Source organism: Vulpes lagopus, chromosome 7 (genome assembly GCF_018345385.1).
Source record: "Vulpes lagopus strain Blue_001 chromosome 7, ASM1834538v1, whole genome shotgun sequence".
In the NCBI taxonomy this organism is placed as follows: Eukaryota; Metazoa; Chordata; class Mammalia; order Carnivora; family Canidae; genus Vulpes; species Vulpes lagopus.
The window spans coordinates 129822282-129845170 of record NC_054830.1 but is presented as its reverse complement, the minus strand read 5'-3'; the positions used below and the strand labels follow the sequence as shown (position 1 = coordinate 129845170).

Sequence of the window (22889 nt, the reverse complement as noted above, 5' to 3'; positions counted from 1 at the left end):
GCAGAGTTACTAGGGGTCTTGTTCCTTTTGATCTCTCCCGTTTGCCATCCTAGCTTTAACTTCATCCTAAGATTGTTTCCTCTTTATCACAGAATGGCTGCCAGCAGCAACTATAGCCCCATGTTTCCTTATTCACTTCCCTGTGGGAAATAGAGGAAAGGCCTCTTCTTAAATGTAGTTTAAGTTCTTCACTTCCCTGTGGCTCTTCTTAGACTGTATGTCTACCTCCCTCCCCCTGGAGCTGGCACTCATATAGTTGTCACTGAAAGCATATGCAGGGTAGGTAGATGCCCAAATTAAATAAGGTTTCTGTTTTTGTTTATGTTTTGTTTATGTTTGGGGGGGGGGGGTTAACTAACAGAATCTACTTCAGACCTCAGAGTGACCCCATGGTCCTGCCTGGAAAGGGGGGAAGAGTAACCTGGAAACAAATCAGGGTGACAGTCTGTCCACCATGCTTCCCTCCATATGAACCAGTGGAAACATTCAGGAATGCCTGCCGGCTTGTCAAGGATAAGACCAGTTTCTGCTTGGAAGGGGATAGAATGGATCCCTTCCCTGTGTATACTTTTCCATATTCCTCTCCTGATTCTTAGCATGCTGTTAACCTGATTTAGTTGTATATACTGGAAACTATGGGTTTATGTAAGTAAAAAGTGAAAAGTAGTTTCTCGGGAAAGAAGAGCTGATTGGCACAAGATGTTAGTAAACGTCCTCGTTGCAGTAAGAAAAAAGTACCATCAGTATAGAGGGACATGCTAGTCCTGGAGAGTCCTAGACCTACATCCAAGTGGTCCTGAAGGTTCAGGTGTAGGGAGGGGAGTCAGAAAAGAAGACAAGGAAGGAGGGCTGTGAAGGAGGAGGAGGAAGGGAGGAGGAATGCCAGGAGGATGAGAGCATTAAGAGCCAAGAGAGGAGAGTGCTCAGCTTAGATATTACTGAGAGTCAGATTTGGAGGAGGACACAGTGTCCCAGGACTTAGCAATGCTGAGGTTATTGGTGCTTTTTAGCCAGAGCACTTTTCTGGAGTGGCTAGATGTGAAGATTAAAATGTGTGATGAGGAATGAGTGGACATAGAGGAGGTGGGACAGCAGGAACAGGCAGCTTTTGACAACAGTGGCTGCAAATGCAAGCCTTTTGAGAGATCTTTTGTCCTTCTTTGTTTTTAAGATGTAAGGGACCTGCAGGTTAAATTGAAAGAAAAAGACAAAGAGGGAATGATCATTAATAGAAGGTTCCTGAAAAATCAAGAAAAGCTAAGGTCCAGATCATTTTTCCTGGCCATTATAGCAACAAATCCAAAAAAGAATTAACAGAAGTTGGGAAGGGGTGGGAGGAGGGTATCAGAACAAAGTAGATACAAGGTTAAGAGAAAAATCGAACTTACAAATAAGGAGAAATTAAGAGAAAAGGAGAGCAAAACATTTCAACAACATTAAACACTGAAGACAAGTCGTAAAAAGGTGCTAGATTTAATTGAAAGTATTAGAAATCGTAAGCAAATAAGTTATCCGTGAAAGTGGATGAAGGAATGAAAGCTAGATATTTAAATCCAGGAGCTGAACATTAAAAGTTAAGAAACGAGAAACACAAAGAATTATATTTTGTCCTTTGAATCATAAAGTTGGAATTTAACAGAGGGAAAATAAGGAAAGTCAGGATAAGAAGCTGGAAATCTCAAGATCAAAGAGATGATAATCTAATGTATAAATAGGAAGCAAATAACCGGAACATACAACACCATGGGAAAAACATCTAGATCTAGGGTAACTAGTCAGGCTTATTTTTATTTTTACTTTTTTTTTGGAAGTAGCCAGTAGACTCCGAATGCTCCCACATGAAACTGTGGCCTGTAGCACAGACCCTTTTCTTTGTGTCAGTTCTGGCTCAGTCTCTCTGTGTCATTCTTCCATTTCTTCCTTTACCTAGGAGGTTAAGTGCCTACTGTGTGCCACACATACTGGAGGAGATGCTAAGTCTCATAATCGAATAGGAGAGACTTGGAATAAGCAGCCAGTGGCTAGTACATTATGATAAATGCTAAAGTGGGTGTCATCTCAGAATGCCATGGAAACACAAAGCACCCAGCTTGGCCTCAGGAGGTGAGGGAGGGCGTTCTGGAGGAGAGATTTTAGAATCCTGAGGTTTAGGAGGTGGTCAGCAAGGAAGCAATTGGCATCTCAGACAGAGGAGACAGACCACGCAGGTTCTGAAAGCGTGAGGTGCACTGGGGAGCTGTGCTGTGCACCTTCCACCCCGTGTCCCAGCTCCCTCTGCAGCAGATGGGTGGTTCTCAGATGTGGGGAGGAGACCTGACCCACACGAATGTGGTGACTGCTATGTACTAGATGGGACAAGGTCTAAGTCAAGTGAACCAATGTGGAGTTTCAGGCTGCTTGGGGAGAAGAGATTTTATTTATTTTTTTACCTCTTCCCTCACAGAACCCTTTAAATATTTACACACTCTTTGCGCCAGAATATTATTCCTGTTTGTTGCAGATGGGATCATCTTTTCAGAACTTGATTATCCTAAATTTGTATAGTGTTGTAGCTTCAGTTATGAAAATCTTACTTGATTTTCATGAGAGTTCAAAGAAGGGCTTCGTCTTTATTCTGTGTTCTTGTGTGAGTCACTTCTGCATCCCCTCCTCTCTGCCTAGCAGTTTTCCGGCATTCCATTGGGGTTCCAGCACCCATTAGACCTTTACCATCATGTTCTTTTCCTTTTCCTAGATTTCTAAGCACCTTTCATGTTGGTACTTTATACTACTGACCAGTATTGCTGAGATTTCATTTCTGTGCCAGGCTTGCCTTCTCAGTACATTTAGAGATTCCTTAAGATTCAAGACCAGGGTTTTGGTTGTTGCTGACCTTCTGTGTTCGTTGAGGTGAGGATTCTATAATTCTTGTTGGTAATCGTTTGGATCTTCTCAAGGAATAAATAAAATTCTCATTACTGTTTCTGGATTCAACAGGATAGTACACACAGAAAAAAAATGAAGTTCAGTCTGCAATACATTTTTTTCAGGTTTATCGAAGATATAATTCACAAAATTTTAAGATCCTGTAGTACAATATTCTATATTTGTAATTTCATATTTTCATGATAACTTCCAAAAAGTTTTTCCTGACACTATAACTAATAAATGCAAAGAAGTCAGAGGTGTAGTCCTCCTCTAGATTTGGCAGGTTAAAAAAAAAAAAAAGAAGTAAAATGATTTTGAGTTTGAGCAAAATTGCTATTGATAAATTTTAATAGCTTCTAAATGCATAGTTATTAATTACAGGAAGGAATAAATAGATAATAAAATAACCATGCTGCAACATTAAGTGGCTATGAAAACCTCTTTTCTTTTTCTAAGTAATGAACATTCCTTCCTTGAACAGGAATGTGAATGTCTTATTATTGCATATTCTTACTGATATAAATGTTTTCAGAGACATTTTAATTTTTTTTTTTTAATTTTATTTATTTATGATAGGCACACAGTGAGAGAGAAGCAGAGACATAGGCAGAGGGAGAAGCAGGCTCCATGCACCGGGAGCCCGACGTGGGATTCGATCCCGGGTCTCCAGGATCGCGCCCCGGGCCAAAGGCAGGCGCCAACCCAGGGATCCCTAATTTTTTTAATTTTTTTTTTTATTTTATTTATTAGAGACATTTTATGGATGATGATTTGGGTGAATTTTAGGAACAAGGACATTCTTTTGCTCAGTCTGTTGGAATTTGTTTGGATCATACAGTTGAAGAATCTGTTCTTGGTGGGGATTCCTTAAGAGAATTTTAAAGCTCTCCTTCAGTATTTTTGATAGATTTGCCTGTGTGGTTGCATCCTTTCCTGTGTTTTTTCATTCTTGGAAATTATGACTGTTACTGAACTGCTGGCCTTCTAAGTGGACGGTGACACTGTGCAGTAGGGAGAGAGAATGAGACCAGAGTAGTAGCTCTTAGGAACTGGGGATGTGGGGCAGACATGTGCTCTATGCTGTGGGTGGATTTCACACACTTTGGTGCAGAAAATCCTCACGGCACCAAACTGGAACACTAGGACCAGATAGACTGACACCCATAAAACTAAAGGAATTTTTAAAAGACTATTTATTTATTTATATATTAATTATAGGGCAAGGGGCAGAGGGAGAGGGAAAAGCAAGCTGCCTGCTAAGAGATCAGGACTTGAGCCAAAGGCAGACACTTAACTGACTGAACCACCCAGGCATCCCAAGGGAATTAATTTTTTTAAGCACTGAAGAGTGGAGGAATAATTAGAGCCTTTTTCATATACATGACTCTTACGAAATAAGAATTTTAACTCAATCTTTGTAAGTAAAAATTGAAGTTGATCATTGAACCCAGGCAGTTGCTCAGCTAGTGCATAGTTCATCTAGAATGTGGACCCCAGTCTTGCTAATTCCATGACTGTCTTGTTTCCTCCTTACTGCAGTGTGATATGCGTGAAATCATAGACCACACAGAGCAAGTGACAGAAAAATGAGTATTGTGCTGAAGATAAGTTTTCTTAAGTATTCTTGTTTCTGCATTTTCTTCCAGGTTTTGTGTAGCAGCATGTTTTGAAAAATAACAAGTGAAACACTTAAAACCAACTCTTTGATTGCTCTGTATATACAATATTGGAAGTTTTTCCAAGACAGGTTATCACAACACATTACCTAAACGCTTATATTTCAAAGCAGTATAATTATCTGGGAAACAGATAGCACTGCAAGTAAACAGTCTGTTTCAGGATTTTAGAGTTTCACAATGCCTTGAATGTATCTTTCAATAAATAGTTGACTACTAAAATTGTAATAAACTCTTTTTTTCCATCCATTTAATTTGATTGAGAAAGGACTAAAGTTTCGGAGTGCAGAAATTGTTTAAGGAAAATGGTGATAGTTGTCAACAATGTAATCATGATGTTGTGAAAGCATTTATGTCTCAGTGTGTGTTAGGAGGCTCCGGGTAGCAAATACGCTCTTGTTACAATCCTTCACCGCAATAAGAAGAGAATTTGGGGGAAGAAACCATGTAAGTGGGAAGGATAGATGTACCTTTCTCTGAATTTAGTTGGCATCTTTACATTGTAGCATAAACACTTCATTTCTTTTGCTAAGTAGTATGCTTCTGGGGTGTGGAAAGTATATATTTCCCATCTTTTGGTACAGTTTATTATTGATTAACACTGATTTAGTATTTTTATTATTTATTTGCTTTTAGTGTTACCCTTTTGTCCTCTCCATCCCCTCTCCCGCACCTCTACTCACACCGGTGCAGAGCCTAGGGCCTGCTGTCCTCTGGCACTGCATATGGTGGCCTTTGGGCTTCACCTCTGTGACTTCTTTCCTTCTTCTGGACCACCCTTCCCTTTCACTTTAACCAGCTGGAATCGTGAGGACAGGGAGGGGAAGAGTAGCCTGGGGTGGCTTCTTAAGATTTGCAGAGGGTGGCAGAGCTATGATGATGATATGTGTAGACCTAGAAATTGCAGAGCCTGCCTTAACAGTGTACTGTTACGGTGTACTTATGGGTATCTGAAACAGATTCTCCCCCCAAATCCATATAGTGGCCATTTAGTGTCCTAAAAGGAGTGTCCTAGGGTATTCATGTATCTTTTCAGACAGGTGGATATAGTAAAGTTAATACATGTATCTTAATATGGAATTGTATTTTTTTTTTTTTACCAATAAAGGTAAATTAAAGGAATAATCTATTTCAGTTTCTAATCTCATGTTATTTTAACTATTTGAACTTCCGATACAAACCAAAGCTTACCTTTCTAATTTCCTTAGACACTTAATAGGAAATTTGTTCAAACAAGCTTGAGTTTCAACAAACCACTTGGTAACTGAAATAAAGGTTAGTTTGACTGCCTCATTTACAATCTCAAGCAAAATCAGTCCCTTTCTGCCATGTGAGGGTGGGTAAGGAGGGTGGGAGTAGAGTAAGGGTGTGGAGAAAAGTTGAATACAAAGGAGGAAGCAGAAGTCAGGGGTAGATCAGTCACCTGGGTGTTAGAGGTATCAATCTGTTTTACCTTTGACATTCTGTGAAATTAAACAGGATTTTTTTCAGAGCTTTAATTTGCATCACAGGTAACATTTTAATGGAGCCTCTCTCCCTGTACAGATACAGATTGATTTTCACCGTATTGTCCTTCTTGGGTATATTCATAGGTCTGTTGGCAGTGAGCTCCTTGAAGTGCTTTGGATATACACAGAGTATTCAGGGAACAGTTGAACACTTTCATAAAGACTTGATTAATTTTATTTATCTTTATTTGAGAAAAAAATTAATAGTTTTTTTTCTTTTCTGTTTAGTTGCTGATCATCTGGGCTGTGATCCTCAAACACGGTTCTTTGTTCCTCCTAATATCAAACAGTGGATTGCCTTGCTGCAGAGGGGAAATTGCACGTTTAAAGAGAAAATATCACGGGCTGCTTTCCACAATGCAGTTGCCGTAGTCATCTACAATAATAAATCCAAAGAGGAACCCGTCACCATGACTCATCCAGGTAAACACAACATGGGGGGGGGGTTGTAAATTTTGTTTCTCCTTCTAAAAATTAGTGCATTTTAGGTAAGCATTTTGCCACCACTGAACCACATCATTTACAACATAATTCTATGATTATATTTGTTTTTTATATTCATTTTTATATTACCATTTGTTTATTGAGATGCATGTCTTTTTCTTTTAGTTGAATTTGTTTCTTAAGTAGTGACCGTAAGCATCTGTAAAACTTGTACTTAATAAATGACTGACCTTGACCAAATCTTTAGTCATTTTGCATTTCTGCATTTCACTTGATAACTTTGAAAAATAATGTGTTTCATTTAAAATCATTTGTCTAGGTTATGTCATGGACTCTCAAGGATTATCTCTTCAAGGAGGATGCTTTTTATCTGATCAGGATAAATGTTGAAGCCAACTCAGTAGTAACTATTTCTTCATTTCTCGTGGGAGCGTTTGAGGATATTTTTAATTTAACTGTTTTAATAACAATAGTAGCAATTTATTGAGCATTTATATATTTATTGAGATTATATATATATATCTATATCTATATCTATATCTGCCAGGCACGGGACTATGAGGTTTTTAGGGGAGGTTGTTTTTTTAACAAACTTTATTCTTTAGAGCAATTTTATGTTCCCAGGAAAACTGTGTGGAAAGTACAGAGATTTCCCATACAGCCCCACACATGCAGAGCCTCACCCACTACCCACATCCCCCTCCAGAGCAGTAAGTTCCTTACAGTTGGTGAAACTGCAATGACTGCAATCACCCACTGGCCATAGTTTAATTTGAGGGTCAGTACTACTGTTGTACATTCTGTGGGTTTGGACAGATATGACATGTACTCACCATGATGGTATCACACAGAGTATTTTCACTGCCCTAAAGATCCTCTGTGCCCTGTCTATTCATCCCTTTCTCCACCAACCACTGATTGATTAATTGATTTACACTATTTCCATAGTTTTGCCTTTTCCAGAATGTCCTGTAGTTGGAATCATACAGTGTCCAGCCTTTGCAGACTGGCTTCTTTCACTTAGTAAACATACATTTAGGTTTCCTCCATGTCTATTCATAGCTTGATAGTACATTTCTTTTGAGTGCTGAATAATATTCCATTTTTCTAGATATACCACAGTGTACCTGTTCACTTACTGAAGGACATCTTGGTTGCTTCCAGGTTTTGGCAATTATGAATTCAGCTGCTGTAAACATTCGTGTGCAGGATTTTGTGTGGATTTAGGTTTTCAGATCCTTTAGGTAGATACCGGTTTTTTATAAACTGCTAAACTGTCCTCCCCAGTGGCTATACCATTTTGCACATTCACCAGCAATAAATGAGAGTTTGTCACCGTTTGCTGGATTTTTGCCTAGAATTCTAATAAGTTGTTTTGATATGTTTCCCTATTGATATGATGTAGCACTTTTTAATACATATTTTCATAGTCCTCCCCATAGCTGTGCATGGTGTAGGTGCTCTCCTATCTTGTTGACCAGGAAAGCACAGCAGGGGTCAGGCCAGCAGGTTTGCTAATGGTCTCTCACTTCTTAAAGTTGCAACCTAGATAATGTTAAGTTCTGCATTCATAATGATTTCAAATTACTTATATATTTTGACTTATTTAAATATAAATTATTTAATAACTTATTTAAAGAATTTTAATCATTTTGACTTATTTAAATATAAATTATTTAATAACTTATTTAAAGAATTTTAATCATTTTGACTTATTTAAATATAAATTATTTAATAACTTATTTAAAGAATTTTTCATTTATGAATTTGAAGAATTTTAATCATTTTGACTTATTTAAATATAAATTATTTAATAACTTATTTAAAGAATTTTAATCATTTTGACTTATTTAAATATAAATTATTTAATAACTTATTTAAAGAATTTTAATCATTTTGACTTATTTAAATATAAATTATTTAATAACTTATTTAAAGAATTTTAATCATTTTGACTTATTTAAATATAAATTATTTAATAACTTATTTAAAGAATTTTAATCATTTTGACTTATTTAAATATAAATTATTTAATAACTTATTTAAAGAATTTTAATCATTTTGACTTATTTAAATATAAATTATTTAATAACTTATTTAAAGAATTTTTCATTTATGAATTTGAAGAATTTTAATCATTTTGACTTATTTAAATATAAATTATTTAATAACTTATTTAAAGAATTTTAATCATTTTGACTTATTTAAATATAAATTATTTAATAACTTATTTAAAGAATTTTTCATTTATGAATTTGAAGAATTTTAATCATTTTGACTTATTTAAATATAAATTATTTAATAACTTATTTAAAGAATTTTAATCATTTTGACTTATTTAAATATAAATTATTTAATAACTTATTTAAAGAATTTTAATCATTTTGACTTATTTAAATATAAATTATTTAATAACTTATTTAAAGAATTTTAATCATTTTGACTTATTTAAATATAAATTATTTAATAACTTATTTAAAGAATTTTTCATTTATGAATTTGAAGAATTTTAATCATTTTGACTTATTTAAATATAAATTATTTAATAACTTATTTAAAGAATTTTAATCATTTTGACTTATTTAAATATAAATATAATTTTGATATAATCCATTTTAGACACTAATCTTGCAAAGGCCTCCACACCCTAATTGAGGGTCACCTTTTGTGTCTATTTTAGTAGAATAATGAGGTGGATTTAAATTTTATTGTTCTGTGACTTGTTTTCTTCCTTTCATATTAAGCATTTTAGAGCTAAACTATATTTTTTCTAGTTCCAAAAGTAACACATGCTCAGTGTAGAAAAACTGAAACTATAGGAAAACACAAAGAATAAAATGGAGTGAGTGACTTTCACTGTCCAGAAATCCCTGAAGTTCTATAGCTTTTAATTTCTTCAGGGAAACCAAAAGGAGATTAAGGGACAGTCTAATTCAGCTGGCCATCTACGGGAGAACACTGGATTTAGAGACCATGGCTTTTCTACTTTAGATCTCAGAGCAGATGCCAGTTTGTTCTCCTCAGCTGTTGTAGTAGAGTGAAGAGAAACTATTTGAAATTTTGGACCTGATTATTCCATACTGATTTCTTCTTACTGAAGACATGAAGAAAAAATGAAGAGAGAGAAATTCATTTGAGCACATGTATTTTTCTTTCCTAGTGGTGATATTTACATAAAACTGCAAAGAAGTAGCTAGAATGAGTCTTTTAAATATGAGAAGATCTGGGGATTGTAAGAGAGAAAATTGATGTCTTTTTTTTTTTAATGGTTTTTGTTTAAAAAGGAGGGAAGCCTCTATAAATTATTGCAGATTTCCCATCTGTGTTCCTTGAAATATTATTCAGATATGTTCATAGATGACACATGGCAGAAAAAAGATAAGTGGTAAAATAAGTTTAGGAAAATGCTTGAAAGATATGGTCCACTTTTAGAGGCTCCTCGTAGACATACTGAGGTCTTTTAGGGTTAAAAACTTGTTTTAGGGGATCCCTGGGTGGCTCAGCGGTTTAGTGCCTGCCTTCGGCCCAGGGCATGATCCTGGAGTCCCGGGATCGAATACCACATCAGGCTCCCTGCATGGAGCCTGCTTCTCCCTCTGCCTGTGTCTCTGCCTCTCTCTCTCTGTCTGTGTCTCTCATGAATGAATGAATGAATGAATAAATAAATAAATAAATCTATCTTAAATAAAATTTTTAAAAAATTAAATAAAAACTTGTTCTATACAGATTAACCTGTGGCTTCCCAAATTTATTTGACTGTGTATCCCTCTTATCACAGTTTAGTGTGGAACTGCACAAGTAAGAAAATTTCAGGCTAGAGTTTGAGGAGATAATGTTAGGAAGTGGAACTTTGGTGAGGCAAATAGAATGAAAGCAGAGGTAAGAGTTATGAGAAATGGCTTTATGTTGTCATTAGACACATAAACAATCAATGTACTCTGGGAAACTAAATTGAGACATACTTTGGAGAGAGATTTGGCATCATGGGATCTTGTTAAAGAGTTCATTCATTGTGATCCAGTAGTTTCATGCCTGTATACATCCTCCAGAGTACTTTCCAGACTTTAGTGTGTATACAGGTCACCTGGACATTTTGTTAAAATGCAGATTCTAGTCAGCATTATCTGGGGTACACTCGGAGATTCTGTATTTTTAACAAATGTCCAGGTGATGCTAATGCCTCAGAGATAAGGGACTTGCAGAAGCAACCCAGGCAGGATTGGAAGTGGCCACAACATGGAACACTGTTCTCTCCCTACACCCAGATCCATTAGCAGATGATATAAGCCTTACTTGTCCACAGCTCTTGCTTTGAGACACGAGGAAGTAAATGCAGGAAACCTAGGTTTTAGTCCCAGATTTTCCACTGACTTGCTCAGGAACATCAGAAAGTTGCCTTCTGTCTGGGAAGGCTTCTTGTGATTCTATACCTAGATTCTGTGGAAGGTCTTGAATCCCTGTTGTAGAGGACAGCCACTCTTTGCCTGTCTTATGAGATCTACTTTCTGCCTCCAGCCATTGGGAATCAATGGGAGATTTCATGTATTTACACAAGCATTTATGGCCCTCTCTGTCATCCTCTAGACCCTTGTTATTCTTGCACATGTGCACGGGAAACACACACAATAGTATTCGTGGGAGCATTGTAACAACAAATTACTGGGCGTACCTAGATGTCCATCACAGAAGGGAGTGATTGTGGCATATTTATACAGCAGTTAACTGTCTGTGAATTAAAGCCACACATAATTACATGAATAAATCCCAATAATAAAGCCACACATAATTACATGAATAAATCCCAATAACATAATAATGAGCATAGAAAAGTTGTAGAAGAGTATGTACAAATAGCATTTGAATGAAGTTAAAAATGCCAAACAGTAGCTGCCATGTAAGCATATATATATATATATATATATATATATATATATATATATATATATATAATAACAAAAGCATATATTAGATTAACAAATACCAAATTTGGGGATAATGGGTCTTTCTGGAGAGGGGAATTTGAGCAGGGGGCAGGAAGAGGGGAATTTAAATAGGATCGGAGAGAAGTAAATGAGGTTTGGACAGGTCTGTAATGTGTCGCTTCTTAAGCTCAAGGTCGAGTACATAGATGTTCATTATATTCTCTGTAATTCTTGGGCTTTGAAATATTTCAAAGTAAAAATCAATAGTAAAACTCTGTGAAGGATTAAAAAGTAAATAAAGGGGGGCACTTCTGGCTCTGACCAAGCAGATCACCAAATTCTCTTCTCAAAAGAAAGCAACTATAAAAGTGGACAAAACTGACAAAGCAACCACTTCAGTGTTTGGAAATAGAACAGAGGCATACAACGATCTGAGGCTCATTTTTGTTTTGAAAAACTGCCAGACTTTGGGTAAGAACAATGGGAAACTGGTGTTTGGCCAGGGGCTGCTTCCCACATTCCCCAAGTTCTGTTGTATGGAGTTTCTGCCAGGGCAGGGTGGGTGGCAAGGACTGATGGCTTGCCTGACCATGACAGAAAGGTGGGTGACACCCGTGCCCGACATTGTTGTCTGTGGAAGTGACTTCATGGGGGCAGGAAGGTGGAGAAAGGGCTAGTATCTGTCTGTCCTAGCCCAAGATTGCAGCCAAGTATGTTCTTGTTTGAGAGACCACATGCTTCGTGGTAACCACTGAGCTGAAGCTGTTTACACTCCTGGATGGCCCTGAGGCTGTGCATGTAGGTAAGAGATAAGGGACTTGCAGTAGCCAGTAGCCAGGCAAGTTTGGAAGTGGCCACAACATTGAACCCTGTTCTCTCCCCACACCCAGATCCGTTAGCAGATGATACAAGTCTTACTGATTTGAAATGTTGGAGCACCCATGTCCAGCAACTGGCTGACAACTAGTCTTGAAAGAATATTAAAAAAATAAGAAACTGGGCAGAGATGTCAGTGGCTGCACACCACATCAGAAGCAGATTTCACAGGTCTAACCTGGCCATCCTACTAAACAAAACAGGCAAACAAGGCAACAGAATAAAACTTAAGGGGAAAAAAAGATCAGAATGCAGCAGAGTTGTGACATTTTATTGTCTGAAATGTCTGGTTTTCAACAAAAGATGAGAAGCTATGCAAAGAAATATGAAAGTGCGACTCATACTCAGAAAAAGTCTGCAGGGGCACCTGTATGGCTCAGTTGGTTAAACATCCGACTTTTGATATTCACTCAGGTCTTGATCTCACAACCATGTGCTTGGGCTCCTCGTTGGGCTCCACACTGGGCGTGGAGCCTATTTAGAAAAAGAAAAGTCTGCAGAAGCTACCTCTGTGTATTCCCAGATGCTGAATTTAGCAGAGAAAAACCTCAAAGGAATTAATGCATGTTTAAATAACTAAAGGAAATGATATTTAAAGAATTAAAAAGGAAAATAATGACAACAGTAAATGGCACCAACAAGCCAGCACATAGAGATTCTCAATAAAAGATATAAAAAGTATCAAAAAGAGCCACATGGAAATCATGGAACTGAAAAGTATGGTATTGGAAATGAAAAATATTGAGGCCTTGGACAGTGGATTCAAAATAAAAAGAATCCATGAGTTTGAACCTAGAGCAATAGAAATTATCCACTCTGAAGAACAAATTTTAAAAAACTAAAGAAATGGAACAGAGTCTACGGCCATACCACCCTGAACGCGCCCGATCTTGTCTGATCTCAGAAGCTGAGCAGGGTCGGGCCTGGTTAGTACTTGGATGGGAGAAAAGGAACAGAGGTTCAAAGGCCCATGGGACATTGTCACATCCCGGAGGACAGGAGAGAAAGTGGCAGAAAAAATATTTCAAGAAATAACTGCTGAAAACTTCCCAAATATGATGTTTGGTAGAAATTGATAAGGTAATCCTAAAATTCAGAGTAACTCAGATAGCCCATATAATATTGAAAAAGAACAATGTTGGAAGACTTCGTGCTACTTGATTGCAGAACTTCAGTAATCAGAGCATTGTGGCATTGGCATAAGTTAAGGATGGTGCATAGACTGATGGATCAGAATCGAGAGTCTAGAAACATCTGGGTGGCTCAGCGGTTGAGCATCTGCCTTCAGCCTAGGAGGTGATCCTGGGGTCTCCAGATCGAGCCCCATGTTGGGATCCCTGTGTGGATCCTGCTTCTCTCTCTCTGTGTCTCTCATGAATAAATAAATAAAATCTAAAAAAAAAAAAAGAGTCTAGAAATAAATCCTTTTAAACTCAGTTGATTTTTGGCAAAGTGCTGTGACATTTCATGGGGAAAAGATTGTCTTTTCAACAAGCGGTACTAGAACAGTTGTTCTCCAGATACAAAAGAAAAGAAGTAAGACCCTTACCTTACAATGTATAAAAATGACCTCACAATAGATATTTAGACAAAATGTAAGAAGTAAGACTACATAAACTTCTAGAAGAAATCGTAGGAGAGTCTTTGTAATTTGGGAAAGTTCTGACTCCGAAAGCACTATCCATAAAAGACAACAGTGTCAGTCTTCGGAAGTAAAATACTTTGTTCAGAAAAGACCATGAAGAAAATGAGAAGACAAATCCACAAACTGGAAGAAAATAGGTCGAGCTCATAGATCTGAACTCTTATAAATCAGGAATAAGACAAGCAACCTAATTTTACAATGGGCAGAGGATTTAATGATTTAATATTTCATCAATTATTAGAAAACAATCAAAACAGCAGGAGATTATTCCACAGCCAGTAGAATGACTACAGTAAACAGGTATGACCATGTTTTGTGGAGGGAGTGGGTAAACTGAAACCCTCCTGCTTTGTTGGTAGAAATGTGAAACAGTACAAGCAGTTTGGAAAATGGTGAGGCAGGTTTTCTTTAAATGAAGCATAAATTTACCATATGACTCAGCAGTCCTGCTCTTGATAATCTACCTAAGAGAAATGAAAACAATGAAACATCCCCACAAAACTTGTACATGAATACTCATTGCATTATATACAGTAGTCCCAATAGTGGAAACAAGTGTCCATCAGCCAGTGACTGGAGAAACAATTCCACAGAGCCACAGAATGGACTATAGTTCAGCAATGAAGTAGAATTAACTACTGATAGCTGCAACAACATGGATAAACCTCTAGAGCATTACACCAAGTAAAAGGAGGCAGCTAGAAACATCTGCATGTGGCATGATTTCTTTTATGTGGAATGTCCTAGAGACACAAGGCACATTAGTGGATATGCGGGCTGGAGGCTGGGTGTGCAGATCACCTGTGGGAAGGCACAAGGGTATTTTGGGGGGTAATGGGAACATCTAAAATGTGGCTTGTGGTGGTTGCACAAAATCATTGAATTTACACTTAAAAAAAGTGAATGTTACAGCATATAAATTACACTTCATTACACTGTTGTTCAAAAGTGTGATGCAGGGGCACCCAACTGTGTCAGTCGATGGAGTGTGTGACTAATGAGTTTGAGCCCTTCTTTGGATGTAGAGATTGCTTTTAGAAAAGGTATAACGTGAGTGTAAGGTTCAGAAGCAACATAAAAATTCTTAAACTGGAAGCTTTGAGTTGTATGCCCTTAAATATTCTTACTTTGAGAGACTTAGAGCAGGTACTCATGAGATAATCTTATGTGACTTTGGTTCTCATTTTAAGTATTCAGGGTAGGATGTTAAAGACCATATAAGGATAGAATGATTTTAAAATGTGAGCAAGAAAATGTAAAAATGAAGACAGTCCCTTTACAGTGAGTGGAGACATGTTAAATGCCCATGTGTGTGTAAGATGGAAAGATTAACTCTCAAGTCATGATCTAAACACAGAGGTTAAATATTTGAGTTATGAAGTCTTTGGCTAAACCAGACTGCTCTAGATGGTTGCAGTTTATTTAACCTGTAAAGTTACACATATTATTTTAAATGAGAGCATGGATGTATATTGTTAACAAAAGCAATGGAAGTAAATCCATTCGTTGAAAAGATTTCTGAAACACAATTTTATTTTTAATTTTTACTTTTAACTAGAGAAAAATTAAAATGCCATTTTGTTTGGGAATTTGGGGGTTACGAGCAAACAAGCTCATTTTAGGGTCTGAAAAGGTCTGACTGGTGTCTGGATAGGGAGAACTTTTGCCCTTCGTCTTTTGAATCCCCAAGCTGTTGTTCATCTCCCGTTTGCCCAGCAGAATTCAGTCTTCGTTTCAGTCTGTTCTCTGTGGTGGTGCATCTGTTAACGCAGTCATCGCCCTGGAAAAGCGCTGGGGAGTATTTTGTCTGGTTCACACAGATCTCTGCTTCTGTAGTGACTTCACTCTCCTACCCTCATCTTTCAGAGGCGTATTTAAGGGTATGTGACTGACCTGTAATTTGCCACAGCATTCTGCATCATCTTTTTCATCATAAAAACAAAATTAAATCTCTGTCCAATAAGAGAACACCTCTAAAATAGTGAAAAGAGTTTGGCATTGACAGTCAGGAGACTGGAATTGGAATGCTAGGCTCAGTGATGACTAGCCTTGGGGCTGTAGGTGAATGAGTCTTTAAACCATTGTCCTCATTTGTAAAACAGTGAGAGCATCTGCCTAATCACCAAACAGGACGATTGTATCTTTATTGAGAGAATGAATTTGTTAAATTGTACAGTTGTTATTTGTTTTTCTTGTGCCTTGAATGAGCACCACCTCTTTTATCACTATAAAATCAATCTACTTATTTCTTTAAGACTAGTACTTCTTTTTTTTAATTTCCAAGTATACTTTTTCTTTGTTCTTCTGGTCTTCCAGGTGACAATTGTTTCAGATGTATTTAGTGTAAAATAGTTAATCAACAGGTATTAAGTTACATTTGCTCTAGGCCATGCATTCTGTGACAGACCCTGTAGGGATCTGCAGAAATATATGCAAGTTCATGTCCTTAAGCAACATTTGCCCCTATAGGGAGACAAACATGCATGAAATATCTGGGGGCCCACTGCATGCTGACTTAGCACAGCAGGCCTTAGTATTGTTACCAAGGAAGAGTTCTTGGTTCTTATGGCTGGAAGGAACTTATGAGAGGATTTCATAGAGGATGCTTTCATTCTGCGGGGCCTTCCATGGTTGTCAGGATTTGACCAGAGGAGACCCTGTCAGTGGGGGAACCACATGAGTCAGTGGTTCCACCCCTGGAGGGGCAGGAGCCTAAGGATGATGGCAGGGAATGAGGCTGGGTGGGTTGACAGCAAGCAGAGGGATTTGGGTTCCATATGCTAATTCATGAACAGATATTTTTTGAGCTGCTGTCAGATCTCCAGATGTATACAAGACCCACATGATAAGTGCTTTCGTGGAGTTATAATTAAGCAGAGAAGATAAACATTGAATCAGAAATGATAATTACGAAAAGTCTTTATGAAGCAGAACTAAGTCCCACCGAGTCAGAGAGGGCTGCCTTGAGGGCTGCCCTGAGGAGTTGATCTCTGAACAGGAATTCACTAGTTGAGAAGAGTCTTCTAGACAGAAGAATCCTCAGGTCTGAGGACTCTGAGGTGCGGAAAAAGCAATGTGAAAGCATTTGAAATACCGGGAAGGAAGGTTTTGCTGAAGGGGGGTGGGTAGGGTAATAGTAAATTAAACTTAAAGGCCTCTTCAGAGTAGATCTGTGCCCAAGGCAAGGACTTAGTTATTAGTCACAGTGAGGATTTTGAAAGATGTGGGAGATGTAGTTCTTGGCCAGTGAGGCCAGTGCCACCTAACTTAATTGCCCCCTCGGTTGGTCCCGGCACTGTGCTAGAGGCTCTGTAGCTGTGGGGGTCACACACCTGCCACAGCACGGAGCAGCTCTGCTCCATTGGTGGCTGCTGTCTTAAGCAGCTGGAAAGTTGTATCTGGCTTCTCTGCCATCCAAGTGTGGGCTTGGGAAACCCAGCAGGAAGCAGTGGACAGGGGTGTGTAGGGAACGACCGGTGGCAAATCGAGCTCCACACAGTGTGTCCCTGCACACCCCCACACCCCCTACACACACCCCTGGCCAGTGCCTCAGGTGAAAAGCCTGGAAGCAGGAAGGCCCTGGGACATTGGATGCCTGGCTGAATTCCAATGATGTCCACATTCAGGGTCAGTGAGATGGTAGTTTATAGGAAGATCCTGTTTTATTTTTTTGTGTGTGTGTGTGTCTTTTTTTTTTTTAATTTTTTTTTTAATTTTTATTTATTTATGATAGTCACAGAGAGAGAGAGAGAGAGAGAGAGGCAGAGACACAGGCAGAGGGAGAAGCAGGCTCCATGCACCGGGAGCCTGATGTGGGATTCGATCCCGGGTCTCCAGGATCGCGCCCTGGGCCAAAGACAAGCGCCAAACCGCTGCGCCACCCAGGGATCCCGAAGATCCTGTTTTAGCGAGCCAAGTGACACTAAATGGAGGTCTGTCCTGTTACCCTCTGGGAATGGGGTCAGCTTAAACAGCACAGGCTCAGCATACACATCATCTCAGGCTTTCTCGGGCCTCCATCTTTTCAGCAGCAATTCCTCTATGTGCCCTAGCGCTTTGCTCTTCTGTTCCTGCTTATACTCCATAGAGAAGCCTTATGCGCTGAGAAGCGCTTGCTATCCTGCCTCATTTGTGTGCTACTGCTCCCTCTCCCTGCACAGTTACCCTACTCTCCCTGCAGAGCAGCATTGTCCACGTGAGGCTCAAGGGGCCTTGCATCAGAGTCACTGGGTATTCCCCTCCCAACCTACAGCTCCTCATCTCAAGGAGGGGACCCAAAGATCCATGTCTTAGCCCTCCCCTGCTTGCCTGTCAATTCTGCCCACCCTTCATTTTAGTCAGGAAACCTTAGATTAGCACCTCTCTGTGCTGTGCATTGTGATATGAACTAATATGAATTGGTAAGACTCTAAGAAAAAAAAGACTTGGATGCGCCCTCAGTTAGTTTCCAACCCGGGGCCTCTGTGATCTCCAGAGCACCTTCTTGTACCTCCCTGACGGTATTGTCCTTTTCCTGTTATGTTGTTATTTGCATACTTGCCAGCTTTCTTTATGTGAAAGTGTGTGTCTTCTTATCTTTCTGTTCTCTGCAGTGGTCAGCAGAATGCTTTGACCAAAATAAATGTGTACAGCACTGGAATGATTTCATTAAGATGCTTAGTTTTATCGAGCTTTCCTTCCATTTGAGGATAGGATTTATAACTGACTTTAAAAAATTACACATTGTTAAGTATTTCATTTTCTTGCTTTGTTAATGATGTTCTAAGAGCTTGCCTGTGTTTGTTCTACTGAATGTCCTTCGCTTAGTGCCTGAAGGACATCTTTCCCAGTGCAGTGTCCATGACATCATTGACAGGAAAGACAGCTCAATTTGTGGTTTGATTTGTTACCTCTAGTTAGCTGAATGAGTTCTTTGTAATGTAGTTAGCGGATGTGTGGTAGTATAAAAGGGAAGTTATGGGCTCTTGGATAGTTCAAAATAATATACATTTGTCTGAAAGTTAAGGATTTATCTTCTTGGACTTTAAAAATTTATATAGGCTTTACTGTTATTATTTACCAGTCTTAAATTGTGTCAGACCATTGTCAAGTTGGGAATCTCTTACAGTTTTATGTGTGTCTGTAAGAATCTGTGGACATTCTTTCCATTGTTAGTAGGAAAATGTAATTTAGATAAGGATGCTACCAAACAATAATGTTATGTTGCTTTTCAGTCTTGGTATCAATCAGCAGTATCAAATGCTTCTCACTGTTCCTTTGGCCGGTTGAACAGAATTAGTTGAATGGCCCTTTACCTTCTTTTTTCCATCATATTTTCTTAAAAAAAAAAAAAAACTTACATACCTCTATATTTATTATCAAGCAATAAATAGAAAACATCACACTTTGTACAATATAAAAAATTCACCTTGTGAATATAAAAAATGACTTTATGAAAGCAAATAAGGATTAATCATAAACATATTGAGAAATATCTTTATATATCAATAATTTGGGCCACATTGTGTCAATTTGGTGTCTTTATCCTAAAAACTCATCAAGAAAATAGTCATACTATTGTTTAGTGTTTAAAGTTTTTTGGTTCTAATTGAATATGGATTTAATTACCTCTGAAAAGATGAAACCTGTAGTTTAAATGAACTGCTATGACAGAAAGTCAGAGTTTAAGTTGTATGTATCTTTTGCCTGAGTTACAAATATTTCTCCTGTATCTCCCATGTGATGATCCATACACTTCTTTTTTTAATAAATTTATTTTTTATTGGTGTTCAGTTTACCAACGTACAGAATAACACCCAATGCTCATCCCGTCAAGTGCCCCCCTCAGTGCCCGTCACCCATTCACCTCCACCTCCCACCCTCCTCCCCTTCCACCACCCCTAGTTCGTTTCCCAGAGTTAGGAGTCTTTATGTTCTGTCTCTCTTTCTGATATTTCCCACACATTTCTTCTCCCTTCCCTTATATTCCTTTTCACTATTATTTATATTCCCCAAATGAATGAGAACATATAATGTTTGTCCTTCTCCGATTGACTTACTTCACTCAGCATAATACCCTCCAGTTCCATCCACGTTGAAGCAAATGGTGGGTATTTGTTATTTCTAATGGCTGAGGAATATTCCATTGTATACATAAACCACATCTTCTTTATCCATTCATCTTTCGATGGACACTGAGGCTCCTTCCATAGTTTGGCTATTGTGGACATTGCTGCTAGAAACATCGGGGTGCAGGTGTCCCAGCGTTTCATTGCATCTGTATCTTTGGGGTAAATCCCCAGCAGTGCAATTGCTGGGTCGTAGGGCAGGTCTATTTTTAACTCTTTGAGGAACCTCCACACAGTTTTCCAGAGTGGCTGCACCAGTTCACATTCCCACCAACAGTGTAAGAGGGTTCCCCTTTCTCCACATCCTCTCCAACATTTGTTGTTTCCTGCCTTGTTAATTTTCCCCATTCTCACTGGTGTGAGGTGGTATCTCATTGTGGTTTTGATTTGTATTTCCCTGATGGCCAGTGATGCAGAGCATTTTCTCACATGCGTGTTGGCCATGTCTATGTCTTCGTGAGATTTCTGTTCATGTCTTTTGCCCATTTCATGATTGGATTGTTTGTTTCTTTGGTGTTGAGTTTAAGAAGTTCTTTATAGATCTTGGAAACTAGCCCTTTATCTGACACGTCATTTGCAAATATCTTCTCCCATTCTGTAGGTTGTCTTTTAGTTTTGTTGACTGTGTCCTTTGCTGTGCAGAAGCTTCTTATCTTGATGAAGTCCCAATAGTTCATTTTTGCTTTTGTTTCTTTTGCCTTCGTGGATGTATCTTTCAAAAAGTTACTGTGGCTGAGTTCAAAAAGGGACATTAAAGGCATTCAAATTGGCAAAGAATTGAAGTCAAACTCTCCCTTTCGCAGATGACATGATACTCTACATAGAAAACCCAAAAGCCTCCACCCCAAGATTGCTAGAATTCATACAGCAATTTGGCAGCATGGCAGGATACAAAATCAATGCCCAGAAATCAGTGGCATTTCTATACACTAACAATGAGACTGAAGAAAGAGAAATTAAGGAGTCAATCCCATTTACAATTGCACCCAAAAGCAGAAGATACCTAGGAATAAACCTAACCAAAGAGGTAAAGGATCTATACGCTAAAAACTATAGAACACTTCTGAAAGAAATTGAGGAAGACACAAAGAGATGGAAAAATATTCCATGTTCATGGATTGGCAGAATTAATATTGTGAAAATGTCAATGTTACCCAGGGCAATTTACACGTTTAATGCAATCCCTATCAAAATACCATGGACTTTCTTCAGAGAGTTAGAATAAATTATTTTAAGATTTGTGTGGAATCAGAAAAGACCCCGAATAGCCAGGGGAATTTTATTTTTTTTTTTTAATTTTTTTTTTTATTATTTATGATAGTCACACAGAGAGAGAGAGAGAGAGAGAGAGGCAGAGACACAGGCAGAGGGAGAAGCAGGCTCCCTGCACTGGGAACCCAACGTGGGATTCAATCCCGGGTCTCCAGGATCGCGCCCTGGGCCAAAGGCAGGCGCGGAACCGCTGCGCCACCCAGGGATCCCCCAGGGGAATTTTAAAAAAGAAAACCATAGCTGGGGGCATCACAATGCCAGATTTCAGGTTGTACTACAAAGCTGTGGTCATCAAGACAGTGTGGTACTGGCACAAAAACAGACACATAGATCAATGGAACACAATAGAGAACCCAGAAGTGGACCCTCAACTTTATGGTCAACTAATATTCGATAAAGGAGGAAAGACTATCGATTGGAAGAAAGACAGTCTCTTCAATAAATGGTGCTGGGAAAATTGGACATCCACATGATCCATACACTTTTAAGAAAATTCAGAATTATCAAAAAAAAATCTAAAACTGAAACACTTAATGGAACAGAATAGGAAACCCAGAAATAAACCCACAACTGTATGATCAATTAATCTGACAAAACAGAAGACTACCCAATGGGAAAAGTCTCTTCAACAATTGGTATTGGGAAAACTGGACCACTCTCCTATACCATACACAAAAATAAATTCAAAGTAGATACAGAAGACCTAAATGTGAGACCTGAAACCCTAAAAATCCTAGAAGAGGATACAGGCAGTAACTTCTTTAACATTGGCTGTAGCAACTTTTTTCTAGGTAGGTCTCCTGAGGCAAGGGAAACAAAAGAAAAATAAACTATTGGGACTTCATCAAAATAAAAAGCTTCTGCACAGTAGCAGAGACGATAGAGAAAACTAAAACGCAACCTACTTAGTGGGAGAACATGTTTGCAAATGACATTACTCAGATAAAGAGCCAGTATCCAAAATATGTAAAGGACTCATAAAACTCAACACCTGAAAACCAAATAATCTAATTTAAAAATGAACAAAAGACATTAATAGCCATTTCTCTAGAAAAGACCTACATACAGATGGCTAACAGATACATGAAAAGATGCTCAACATCATTCATCATCAGGACATGCAAATCAAAACTATAAGGCATCACCTCACACCTGTTAGAATGGCTAAACATGACAACTTAAGAAACAACAGGTGTTTGTGAGGATACGGACGGAGAAAGGGGAACCCTCCTACATGGTTAGTGGGAATGTAAACTGGTGCAGCTAGTCTGGAAAACAGTAAGGGTGTTCCTCAAAAACTTAAAAATAGAGCTACCTTATGATCCCACAGTCACACTACTGGGTGTTTACCCAAAGAATGTAAGAACACTAATTCTAAGGGATACATGCCGCTTTGTTTATAGCAGGGCTATTTATAATACCCACTATATGGGAACAGCCTAAGTGTCCGTCGGCTAATGAATGGGTAAAGAAGAGTTGGTATATACATACAATGGAATATTAATCATTAAAAAGAATGAAATCTTGCCATT

The 22889-nt window shown here is 38.3% G+C and overlaps 1 protein-coding gene across 2 annotated transcripts in view; it reads left to right on the top strand.

The window, feature by feature from the left end:
* RNF130 (ring finger protein 130) overlaps window positions 1-22889 on the top strand; it is a 109483-nt gene that overhangs the window by 26409 nt on the left and 60185 nt on the right. For both annotated transcript variants that reach the window (XM_041762567.1, XM_041762566.1), the window contains exon 2: window positions 6320-6514. In XM_041762567.1, the coding sequence (XP_041618501.1) occupies window positions 6320-6514 (195 nt within the window). The remainder of the gene's footprint in view (window positions 1-6319; window positions 6515-22889) is intronic.